Source organism: Onychomys torridus, chromosome 18 (assembly GCF_903995425.1).
Source record: "Onychomys torridus chromosome 18, mOncTor1.1, whole genome shotgun sequence".
NCBI lineage: Eukaryota > Metazoa > Chordata > Mammalia > Rodentia > Cricetidae > Onychomys > Onychomys torridus.
In genome coordinates, this window is record NC_050460.1 from 31433924 (window position 1) to 31447158 (window position 13235).

General features: G+C 45.0%; 1 protein-coding gene across 2 annotated transcripts in view; it reads right to left on the reverse strand.

The window, feature by feature from the left end:
• The window catches only part of Fam178b (family with sequence similarity 178 member B), a 112576-nt gene extending 111281 nt beyond the window's left edge, over nucleotides 1-1295 (reverse strand). For both annotated transcript variants that reach the window (XM_036168325.1, XM_036168324.1), the window contains exon 1: nucleotides 981-1295. In XM_036168325.1, coding sequence (XP_036024218.1) covers nucleotides 981-1193 — 213 coding nt within the window. In that variant the 5' untranslated portion in view covers nucleotides 1194-1295. The remainder of the gene's footprint in view (nucleotides 1-980) is intronic.
• Between the last annotated feature and the right edge of the window lie 11940 nt (nucleotides 1296-13235).

Here is a 13235-nt window from a genome sequence, read left to right on the forward strand (position 1 = left end):
AGGCATGGGGAGGAAAGGGAAAAACAGACAGGAGAATTTGACACTAATGTATTCTGCTCACTTTTCTGAACAGATGATACAGTCACAGGATTTTTTAAAAATGCAAAAGTATGAAGGTTCTCTCCCAGTGCCTTCCCACCAGGTGAATGTGCTTGTGTGCTTTCAGATGTTGCTATACAAGGACAAGCAAGCAGTAATTTCATCAGTCCTTATAACTCAAATGGAATATGCCACATGCCTCATCCTGTACTCTGCTCTTTCCAATCAGAAATACATCTTGAGTGTCATTTCATATCAATGCCAAAGAGATTGTGTATGTGTACATGTGTATTTTGTATGTATATATGTGTGCATGTATATGTATTTGTGTGTATGTGTATATATGTATATACGTGTGTGCATGCATATGTACCTGTGCGTATGTTATGTGCTCAATTAACATCGTCAGGATGTTCTTAGACATGACTAGAACATAATTCATTCGCTCTCCAGTGGTAGGCATTTAGGTCACTAACAGTCTTGTGCTATTGCAAATAGTTGAAACACTATGCTTGGAATAAATTTCCTGAGCCTATGGGCCCTCTACTTCCCACAAGGGCATCCTTGAAGTCTCCACTTAGGATCTCTACTATTGCACTTTGGTTATTATCTTTGTGTGCTTTCAAGCCCAGATCCTGGCCCTGCAGTCCCTCCTTGCTTCAAGACCAACCCTTACCATTAGACATAAAAGCCATGAGGACCCCACATGGGAATGGCATTGATATGGTGCTACCCCCAGCTTTCATTGCAAACGTTGGGGACAGAGCCATGGGGAGGACAGGAGTTGGGCTGGAGAGTCCTTGGGCTGGGGAGCGGTGGGGTATATAACCAAGCAAGAGTTGGGTAGGGGGCTGAGTAGGCACTGGCTTGTGGGCAACTAAGATGGCTCACTAAAAGGAGTGGTCCATGAGGGAAGCTGAGGTGGCCACCGGCTTATTTACCTTTGGAGTCACAGCCTGTTGGCTTGGACCTGCCATGTTCCAGAAGAGTTCCTCTAGTGAGGCCAGCCCCACCTTCTGGTCTGAATTTGGGCGCTCCTTCTCCAAGTCCTCATGGGGTCTCCTGCAGGCCTGAACTATCTTCTTGTTCTTGTTTAGGAATTCTACAGGTGGTGGGCTCCAGTCAGTGGGGAACGAGTCTCGGGGCATCTGCATTTTGGCCCTCTTCAGAGATTTGGGAGGTGGAGCCACTGTGGGGCTTCAGAGTTGTGGCCCTGAGCAGAGAAGGGAGAGGTCCAAGAGGATGCATTTCAGGTTAGGCAGAAGGATGGGCAGAGCAGATGGGCTACTTGGGCCCCTGTGGACAGGAAAGAGTACTATGGGGTCCCTGTCAACTCTATCAGTGTCCCAGACATCATCACACCGGGTAAGAGAGGGACAACTTGGGATTGCGATGTATGGATTGCAAGTCCTCCATCACAACTGCCTTTGGCCTTGCCCTCATCATGTCTCTACCTGTGCAGGTAATGCCTACCTCCTCCATAAGGAAGACTAGCAAAGTCTTCTGGGGACCTGGCCATCTGAAAACTGTGGGATACTCTGTCCTTAATGGAACTCCTTTGACAGGTGAGGTGACCTTCAGAAGAAACCTAAAGACTCTAAAACACCATGTTTCCCAGGAGGGGCCTGGTACCCAGAAGGAATTCCTTCCCTGGCCTATCACAAGGAGTAGGTACTGTGCCTGAGGTCAGACAGCTGAGATGAAGGGCCTCCTGACTCTTCACAGCAACACAATGGGCAAGCAGGATTTTGACACACTCTTCCCTCTCTCTCTATTTCTCTCTCTCTCTCTCTCTCTCTCTCTCTCTCTCTCTCTCTCTCTCTGTGTATGTATGTATGTATGTATGTATGTATGTATGTATGTATGCGGATGTGTGTGGATGTGTGTGGATGTGTGTGTGTGTCCAGCACCTCTCAGGAGAAAAGCTGTATTCTGAGATGATGTCCCACATCATCTGGTCTGAGTTCAGGGACTCCTATTCCAATTGGTGTCATCCTGTTTGTTACAAGAGATGGGACAGGGTAATCAGGTCTCTACCATGTCTCTAAAACCTGCCCAGACTTGGCACATGGTTAGGAGCCTGTATATTTTTGTTGAATGAAGGAGCTATTTAAAGGGATGCTGGGCCGGCCAGGAAGGACCAGGCTGTGGCGAGCAGGCTTGGCTGAACCGCAGTAAAGATGGAAGGCTAACAGCCAGTGAAAGCCTAGATCCCAGTGAAGATGGAAGGCTAACAGCCAGTGAAAGCCTAGAACTGCAGTGAAGATGGAAGGCTAACAGCCAGTGAAAACCTAGAACTGCAGTGAAGATGGAAGGCTAACAGCCAGTGAAAGCCTAGAACCCAGTGAAGATGGAAGGCTAACAGCCCATGAAAACCTAGAACTGCAGTGAAGATGGAAGGCTAACAGCCAGTAAAAGCCTAGAACCCAGTGAAGATGGAAGGCTAACAGCCAGTGAAAGCCTAGAACCCAGTGAAGATGGAAGGCTAACAGCCAGTGAAAGCCTAGAACTGCAGTGAAGATGGAAGGCTAACAGCCAGTGAAAGCCTAGAACCCAGTGAAGATGGAAGGCTAACGGCTAGTGAAAGCCTAGAACTGCAATGATCGAAGAAAGTGACATTATATACCAACGTTTATGCTAAACCAACTAAGATTCAAACTCACAGCAGTGAAAAAAATTCAAATCAATACAACTGTGATATAGTATTCAAAACATTAAATATTTTGATAACTAATCAAAAAAATCTAAAAATAATTACAATGAATATTGACATGTGAGAAACGAATTCCTACTTCCACTTAAAATGGCTTATTTGGGGCCAGCAGGGTGGCTCAGCTGGTAAAGGTGTTTGCCATGTAAATGTGGGGACCCGAGTCCAATTCCTGGGACCCATGTAAAGGTGGAGGAGGAGAACCAACCCCACAAAGATGTTCTCTTTGTCTGACCTCTGTACATGAATCATGGTATGCATGCACACACACAAGTTCATGTATACACACACAAATAACAATACATTTTAAAACGGCTTAATTCTTTTGTTCATTGTTTATTTGTCAAGGCAGGGTCTCACTATGTACCTCTAGCTGTCCTGGAACACTAGGTAGACCAGGCTGGCCTTGAACTCACAGAGATCTGCCTGTCTCTGCCTCCCAAGGGCTGGGTTAAGGCCCTTGGCTAAATGGCTTATTAATGAAACACAACTGCACACAAAAAAATGTCTATACTCTGGAGTGACATCAATAAAACATGATTCAGGAAAACCCTAAAATAGGCCATCACAGGCCTTTATGAATTAAGCTGGTAAAACTCTCAGAACCAATACTTCATGAACTACAAAGTTTAATTAAAAAAAAAAACAAACACCTGACAGCAGCTAGATGTAGTGGTGGCAGGAGGTAGCTACCCTATTCTGGAGGCTGAGGCAGGAGGGTCACCTGACCTGAGGAGTTCCTGGCCATTCTAGGCAACAAAGCAAGACTATCTCTTAAAAGGGGGAGGGGCAAACCAGAAGGGCTAGAGAGATGGCTCAGTGGTTAAGAACATAAGAATACTCATTGCTCTTGCAGAGGACCTGAATTCCATTTCCAACACCCATACCAGGGGTTCATAACTGCCTATAACTCCAGTTCATAGAAATCTGATGCCCTCTTCTGGCCTCCACAGGCATCTGTGTGCATGTGGTGCACATACTTATAATCAGGCACACACATAAATAAAACTTAAGATAAAATGAAATAATCTTAAAAAACAAAACAACCAGGCAGGGTGACACATGCCTTTAATTCCAGTACTCAAGGGGGACAGAGGCAGGTAGATCTCTGTGTGAATGAGGCTAGCCTGGTCTATACAGAGTTCCAGGCCAGCCAGGGATATACAGTGAGACCTTATCTCAGAAAAGTAAAATAAAAATGTCACTAGTTAGCTGGTTACAGGAATAAATGAAGATACTCTTCAGGGCTGGTAGCCCCAGGTCCCCAAATGCCTAAGGCCCAGGGACTGAACTGACAGACCTAGAAATGTATACCTCTAAACCACAAGAGACAGGGGCCTATTTTTCCAGGTCGGAGAGATTTAAGGTTCCGGACATTCAAGTTGAGTTCAATTCCCAGCAACCACATGGTGGCTCACAACCATCTATATTGAGATCTGGTGCCCTCTACTGGCCCGCAGGCACACATGCAGGCAGAACACTGTATATAATGTGTAAATTAATCTTATGGGGGAAAAAGCTTTAACCACCAGCAGCCCCAGCACTTGCACGTCACTGTAATCCTCAGCTTCCAGCACTAGTGAGTGGCAGCAGCAGCACCTCCAACTGTGGCATCTAAACAGGCCCCTGGTGCTGGAACCCTCAGCCCTACAGAGGTCAGTGTTGGCATCCTCAGTCCTCAACAGGAGCTGGTGATACAGCTGTCAGGCCCAGGGGGTCTCAGACTCTTGGCCTGTGTGGCTTGGCAGCTCCCTGGAACTTTTCCAGTGCCCAGGGCTGACAGCTCCTAGCCTCCAGCTCTTCATGGTCTTCACTGTCCCCATCCTTCCCCATGATTTCTGTCACTTCTGGAGCTCTTCCGCTGCCCTCTTGTGGCTGTTGCTGCTGCTGCTCGATTGCCACACCCACCCTCTCTTCATAGTGTCAGCTCAGCAAGCTCTTGTGATAATCAATTAGGAAAGCAGGTCAGAGATAGCTCAGTAAGGAAAGGCATTTGCCCAGAGAGTCTGACGCCTGGAATCCATGTGGAAGAAGAGAAGCAACTCCCAAAGCTGTGCATGTGCGTGTGCATGTGCGTGTGCATGTGCGTGTGCATGTGCGTGTGCGTGTGCGTGTGCGTGTGCATGTGCGTGTGCATGTGCGTGCAGGCCAGAGGCTCTGGATTCCTAGTAGCTGCAGTTATATACCTGTTGTGTTGTGTTATATACTTGTTCAGTTCCCAGCCCCCTGACATGGGTGCTGGGAACTGAACTCAAATACTATGGAAGAACTCTTAACTGCTGAGCCATCTCTCTGGCTGCCCCTGCCCCTCCATGGTGGTGCACTCTTGAATCCCAGCCCTTGGGAGGTGGAAGCAAGGTGGATCTGAACTCTGTCATTCTTGGTTACACAGTGAGTACAAAGCCAGCCTGAGTTATTCTGAGACTTTTGTCACACAAAACTAGATAAACAATCATACCAAACCAACCTCTAAAAGAACAACAAATAGAAAAAAAAGGTGATTTGGAAAGACCACTGAGAGAAACCTGAGCTTAATACTATCACATCTGGCAGCCAGCACAGGAGAGCGTCTCCTCAACAGCCTGCTCACCCCAGTTGGCAGGGATGTCTGTCAACAGCCCCTCATGCAAATGAAGGACTACACTTGAACCAACCACACAGACTCTCTGCTGGGCTCCTGGAGAAGTGCCCCTCCTCTGGCCTGGGTGAGAGCAGGGCTACAGGGTCATTGAGAGTTTACATAGGCTTTGATGGCACCGAGTCAAGCAGAAGTTGTTTGGAAACAGTCACAGCTGAGTTAGCATTCTGGAGCTGGGCCTACTGCAGCAGCAACCAGCTATGGCTGCACAGGGCTTACTAAGATGTGCTGTGGAGTGCTCAGATGTGTGCTGGTGTGGGCACTCAGCTGGGTGCTTGACTCATTAGTTCTTTGTGCAAGGTGGCAGTGCACTGTGAAGAAGCCAGTGCTCTCAATTAGTCACGTTTCCTACTCCCTAATGTCGTATGCACCCCATTACAGATATTAAAAGGGGCGCTGACGGGGCCTGGGGAGACGGCTCAATGGATAAAGTGCCTGCTGTGGGAGCATGAGAACCTGGGTTCAGACCGCAGCACCCGTTTAAAAATCTGGTGTGGTGGTGGATACCCCAGCTTTTAAATAATGTATTAATCACTGAACTAGAGCAGGTGACACTAGTGATGAGAACCAATAAAAACGGTCTTTACAAAGGTAGTTTAGGAAAGCCAGTAGACACAACCAATCCTGGGGGATAGGGAGAAGAAGCCAGATGCAAGAGGTAATGTGTTAGCTACACCATGCAAAATGTTGTGCTTTTTTGTTTTTGCTTTTTGTTTGGTTGTTTTTTGAGACAGGGTCTCTCTAGGTAGACCTGGCTATTCTAGAACGTTCTATTTAGATCAGGCTATCCTTGATATCACAGAGATTCTCCTGCCTCTGCCTTCCAAGCAACTGGGATTAAAGGCATGCACCATCATACCTGATCAAACATCCAGTTTTCAACGTAAATTACTGTAGCAGGAATCTTAAATGGTCTTATTAATAAAATCAAACCTGAGGCCAGTAATTGGGGTGAATGCTGGAAGATCAGAGAAGCAGAACAAGCCACAGCTACCTCACCTCGCCAGTTCCTCAGCTGATCCTGTTTCCTCAGGCTGGACGCCTCTGTGTTCTCACCTGAACTGCTGCTCAGAAACCTAAAAGCTTAACCAGCCAAATGCTGCTAGTTTCTGGTCCTCACGCCTTATATACCTTTCTGCTTCCTGCCATCACTCACTCCCTGGGCTTAAAGGCTCACTTTTTGGGATTAAAGGCGTGAGTCACCAAGCTTGGCTGTATCCTTGAACAGATGGATTTCTGTCTCTGGAATGCTAGGATTAAAGGCATGTGCTACCACTGCCTATCCTCATGTTTAATATTGTGGCTGTTCTGTCTCTGAACCCAGATAAGTTTAATAGGGTCACACAATATTTTGGGGAACACAATACCACCACAAATTACAAAGTATGCAAAGGCAAGACAAACTCCAAGACTATGATCTACTCATAGGAAAGGGGGAGGAACAGACAGAACTTACTCCTGAGGAAGCCAGACACTGGACCTTTAGACCAAAATGTAATCAGTGTCTTGAGTATGCCCAAAGAATTCAGAGATCATGACAAAAAGCTAAGGGAAACTGAGAACGATATGCACCATGGTGAGTGTCAGCAGAGAGGTAGGGAGAAAAATGGCACCAAGCAGAAATCTGGAGATGAAAAGTATAAAAACGGAAATGGAAACTCTCTGACAAAAACATCTTCCAACAAAGGCAAAGACGATAAGATGTCAGAAAGCTGAAGGAAGGCAAATGAGTTGTTAGTGAACTTGTTTTGGCAGATATACCAAATTCAACAGAGTAGGAGGCGAGGAGGAATCGGGAAGAATTAGAGGAGAAAAACAGGATCAAAATATATTATATGAAAAAATTTTCAATTAAAAAGACAATAAAAAAAGAGAAAGCCATGTCTAAACTGAAAACAAACAAAAAATGGGGTGTCAGAGGCTGAAGAGATGGCTCAGTGGTTAAGAACACTGACTGCTCTTCCAGAGGAGCCAGGTTCAATTCCCAACACCCACAAGGTGACTCACAACCATTTGTAACTCATCCAACACCCTCTTCTGACCTCTGCAGGGACTATATGCCTGTGATGCAGAGATACACATGCAAGCCAGACATAAAAGAAATAGTAATAAATGAAGAATATTTTAAAACATGGCGTACCAGTTAAAGGTAAGTAAGCAGATGAATATAAGCGCACGGGAACTCCTTTTTCTCCTGTATGACTTATAAGAAGGGGATAGTGTAGCACTCCTAAACCTCTTCTGACAGACACAGCACGTGAAGTTACTACTTATATAAAAATAACAACATAAAGGAGGGGAGTCTAGAGCTACACTGGTATACAGGCTTTCTGTGTGTTTGCTTTTGGAATGTTTTGAATTTAAGGTCTCTAGCCTAGGCTGGCCTCAACCTCTCTATGTAGCCAAGGATGGCCTGATAACTTCTGAGCCCCTTCTCTCCATCTTTTAAGACCTAGGGCTACAGTCAAGTGTTACCATATTTTTTTATAGAGTAGTTTACCCAATACTAGGGACTGAACCCAAGTTGGTGGTTTGAATAAGATATCCCCCAAAGTCTCAGACATTTGAATACTTGGTCCCTAGCTAGTGGCTCTTTGGGGGGAAATAGGTCACTGGGGGCAGGCTTTCAGGCTTCAAGACTCTGACTCTGACCATCTGAGTTAGTTCTGTTTCTTGCTTGTGTTTCAAACTGTGAGTTCTCAGCTGCTTCTCCTGCCGCCTGCCACCTTTACTCTACCATGATGGATTCCAACCTTCTGGAAGCGGAAGTCCCAAACAAACTCTTCCTTCTAAAGGCTACCGTGGTCATGCTATCACAACATGACAAGTAACTAATATACCAGTATTAATAACTAATGTTATCAGTAACTAATATACTCAATGCAAAAAGTCTACCAAATGAGCTTTGTCCTCAGTACCAGATTTCTTAAAAAAACGAAACAAAACTCTAGATTTTTATTTTTTAATGTTTTTTGGTGTTTTGTCTGCATATGTCTGTGTGAGGGTGTCAGAAGCCTTGGAACAGGAGTTACATACAGTTGTGAGCTGCCATGTGGGTGCTGGGAATTGAACTCAGGACCTCTAGAAGAGAAGCTCTTAACCGCTGAGCCATCTCTCCAGCCCCTAAGATTTATTTTATTATTTTATGTGTATGGGTATTTTGCCTACACGTATCTGTGTGCACCACATGTGCACCTGGTACTGTTGGAGGTAACAAGAGGGCACTGAATCCCTGGGACTGAAATTATAAAAGACTGTGAGCTGCATGTGGGTGCTGGGAATTGAACCTGGGTCCTTTGGAAGAGCAACAGTACTCTTAATCATTGAGCCCCCCTCCCAACCCCCAGATTTTTAAATAGTATTTAAATTATATTAGTATATTTTTAACATGACAAAGACATACTTTATTCAAGGGGCACCAGGTCCATATGTACAGAGATCACTGAAGCCCAGTCTTGCAGTGGAACCGAGGAACTGGACACGATTCTCGAAAATGGCATTAATCCAAGTAAGATTCTGTGAACCACCTGACATTTATAGATAAATAAGTTTTATATTTTGGCTTATAGGTCTTCTTTTCCCTTGCATGATTTAAAAGGCAGTTACACAAACTAATAATTATGTAGATATGCTAGTGATGATATAATGTATGAAGATATGATCCATGACAATGAAAACAGAAAAGGGGAGGTTTGAGTTGTCAAGGGCCACGTTTTTGTATACCATTAAAGTTAAATGTCTTTCCAAATTAGCTTTTTCATCAGTTGAGATGTAAATTATAATTTCCATGATAACTACTATGAAAATATCTTTAAAAAATTTTAGCTGTGGAGGTGGTGGCACACACCTTTAATTCCAGCACTCCAGAGGCTGAGGCAGGTGGATCTCTGAGTTCTAGGCCAGCCTTGCCTACAGAGCGAGTTCCAGGACAACCAGGGCTACACAGAGAAACCCTGTCTCAAACCATAGTATTTTACCAACATGTATTTCTGTGTATCACATGTGTGCCTGGTGCCTGTGGCAGTCAGAAGAGGGTGTCAGATCCCCTGGAACTGGAGTTACAGATGATTGTGATCTGCCATGTGAGTGCTGGGAACTGAACTCTGGTCCTCTGGAGCAGCATCCAGTGCTCTTAACCAGAGAGCCATCTCTCCAGCCCCTGTGAGAATATCTTCAAAGGGGTGGGAATATAGCTCAGTGCTACCGTGCTGCTGGCACACATGAGGCCTTGGGTTCAATCCTACATATTGGGTGGGAAAAAAACACCTAAAATATACAGAAAAGGAGCTGAGCATGGAGGTACATGCATATGATCTCAATTCCAGCTACTTGGGAAGATAAAGAAAATCATGAGTTCAAGGCCATCCTTGAAGGCAGCAAAACTCTTAACTCAGAATAAAATGTTAAAAAGAGCTGTTACTGTACCTTAATTGTAGAACACTGACCTAACATGTAAAAGGCCTTGGGTTCAGTTCCCAGTGCCCCTTGAATGTGTGTGTGTGTGTGTTGTGTGTAAATGAGGCAATCCAAATAAAAGAAATCAAGCAAGCAGAAAAATAGTAATAAAAGAACAAGGAAGAGATCTATAGAAATCAGGAGCAAAATGGCAGAAACCCTTTGTTGTCAACTATTTATTCATTTCTTTCTTTTTCTTTTTTTCCCCCCCTTTTTGGTTTTTCAAGACACAGTTTCTCTGTGTATCTCTGATTGTCCTAGAACTGCTCTGTAGACCAGGCTGGCCTCAAACTCAGGGATCTACCTGCCTCTGACTCCTGAGTGCTGGGATTAAAGGCGTGTGCCACCAGGCCCGGCTTCCAATAATTAATTTAAATGTAAATAAATGAAAGTCTTTTAAAAATTACATTTACTTACTGTGTGTGTGAGTCTATGTGTAGATGAGTGGGTGCCGCGGGACAGGTGTGGGGGGCAGAGGGCAGCCTGCAGGAGTTCTCTCCTTCTACCTCTATCTGTGGCCCTGCAATCAAACACAGGGCTTCAGGCTTGGCAGCAAATACCTTTAACCTGCTGAGCCATCTTGACGGCCCTGGATTAAATTCTTCAGTCAAAAGGCAGAGACTGGCAGCCATGCCTGATAGTGCATGCCTGTAATCCCAGCATGCCAGGGGCGGAGGCAGAAGGACTACCACAAGTTCAAGGACACCCTGGTTGACATAGAGGATTCCAGACCAGACAGGACTATAAAATGAGTGTGTTTTAAACAACAACAACATAAACTCCCCAAGACAAAAGGTAGAGATTAGCAAAATCAACTCAAAAATCAATATCCAGGCTGAGAATGTGGTCAGCAATAGAGCACTTGCCTAGCATGCATGAGGTCCTAGATTCAATCCCTAGTACACAAAATAAATTTAAAAAATAAACAACCACCATGAAATCCAATTATATGATATCTTTAATAGATTCACATTGAGTCCAAAGACTAAACAGGTTGAAAAGTTAAGGAAGGAAAAAGATAGTCCATGCAAATAGAAGCTGAATGAGAGCTCTGTTGAAATCAGAATACATCTGGAGTCTAAATCTGGTATGAGAGACAAAGACAGAGTCACAGGCAGTGTAAGGGCCTGTCATCAAGAACCTGTATTAGAGATGCCGGTCAAAAGACATCTTTCAAGAGATCTACTCTAGGAGCCACTAGGAGAGAGCTGTAGGTAAGGGTGCTTACTACCAAGTCTGATGACCTGCGTTTGACCCCAAGACAGGAGAGAACTCCCACAAGCTTCCCTCTGACTCTGAGGTGCTTACACACAAACACTAAGTACACATAAAAATGTAAAAAGAAAACGTATTATATGACAATGACTATAGTTAGTAGCAATGTACAGTATTCTTAAAAATTGCTGAAAATAGGCTGGGTGGTGGCGCACGCCTTTAATCCCAGCTCGGAAGGCAGAGTTAGGCGGATCTCTGTGAGTTTGAGGCCATCCTGGTCTACAGAGTGAGCTCCAGGACAGCCAGGGCTATTACACAGAGAAACCCTGTCTCAAAAAACAAAACAAAAATGCTGAAAATAGATTTAAGTGTTCTCACCAGAAAACCTAAGTATGTGTTCAAGTTCCCTCTCTGCTATTGTGATAAACACCATGACCAAAAACAACCTGTGGAGGAAGGGGTTTAGTTCGCTATGTTTCCACATTACTGTTCGTCATCAAAGGAAGTCAGGGCAGGAACTCAGGCACAAGAGCTGAGACAGAGGCTATGGAGGGATGCTGCTTACTGGCTTTCTCCTTGTGGCTTGCTCAGCCTGCTTTCTTATAGAACCCAGGAGCACAATCCCAGGGATGGCCCCACCCACAATGGGCTGGGTCATCCCCCATCAGTCACTCATTAAGAGAATACCTACAGGCTACAGCCCATATGGAGGCAGTTCAAGTTCCCTCTTCTCGGGTGACTGTAGCTTGTGTCAAGTTAAAACAACAATAACAACAAAACAGGCTGCTAGTGACCAAAAGTAACTTGAGGAGGAAAGGATTTGTTTCAACTTTCATCTCCAGTCCCAATCTATCACTAAAGGAAGTCAGGGCAGGAACGGAAGCAGAAACCATAGAGGAACACTGCTTGCTGGCTTGCTCCCTAACTTCTGTTCAGCTAGCTTTCTTATCCACCTCAGACCACCTGTCCTACAGACATGCCCACAGGCCAATCTGATGGAGGACCCTCCCTCCCCAGATAACTCTAGTTGATGTCAAATTGATAGCTGAAGCTATCTAGGAGTGTGTATAAAACAGTGCTTAAGTTAGTTATTATTTTTAGCCATCACATAATGTAGTCATTCAAAGTGACAGATTGTATGTGAAGAATACATACAGTTTTTGTCAGCTAAAATTAAGGAATCTATAACAACTATAAATATTAATTATAAGTATCTAAAAACAGAGCCCTAGAATATATGAAGGAAGAAAAGACAGGCAATGGTGGTTGGAGGCTTTCATATAATACACTTAACAGCTGCGGTGTAGTTCTATGGTAGAGCACTTGCTTAGCACCAGAGAGGCCCTGGATTCCATGCCCAGCAGCATAAAAGAAAGAGAACCATAAAAAGGAAATGTAAAATAAACTAGACTGAACATCAAAAGAGAGTAAAGGGCCAGAGAGCTGCCATGTCTATAATGTCAGCATCCAGGAGGTAAAAGCAGGGATTTGGTGAGTTTGAGGTCAGCTGGGACTAGACAGTGAGTTCCAGGGCAGCCTGGGGCAAGAGTAAGACCCTGTCTCAAAAAATCCAGTGACCAAATGAGACACAGACAGAGAGACAGATACCCCACCAAGTTTGGTTTCGAGCAGGACTCATACTGGGTATCTCACAACTGCCTGTAACTCCAGTACAGGGGATCCAACACCCTCCTCTGGACTCAGGGCAGGGCCCTGCACTCACATGTGCACAGACTCACAATTGCACACACACACACACACACACACACACACACACACACACACACGGTGGGGATTTGAATGAGAAGTATCCCTCATGGCCTAGGCACTTGCACACTTGGTCCCCAGCTGATGCTATTGTTTAGGAGGTCTAGCCTTGCTGGAGGAGCTAGGCCCTGGGAACAGACTCTGAGAGCGTACAGCCTTCTACTTAGAGTTCGCTACCTCAACAGATGTGACCTCTCAGCTTCCTGCTCTGGTCACTAGGACTGCTACCATGTTTCCCAACCACCATAAACTCCTCTCTCTTTCTTCCTTTCTTTCTTCCTCCCTCCCTCCCTCCCTTTCTTTTTGAGACAGGGTCTCTCTATATGTAGCTCTGGCTGTCATGGAACTTGCTAGATAGACCAAGCTGGCCTTGAACAGATCTGCCTGCCTCTACCTCCTGAATGCTGAGAT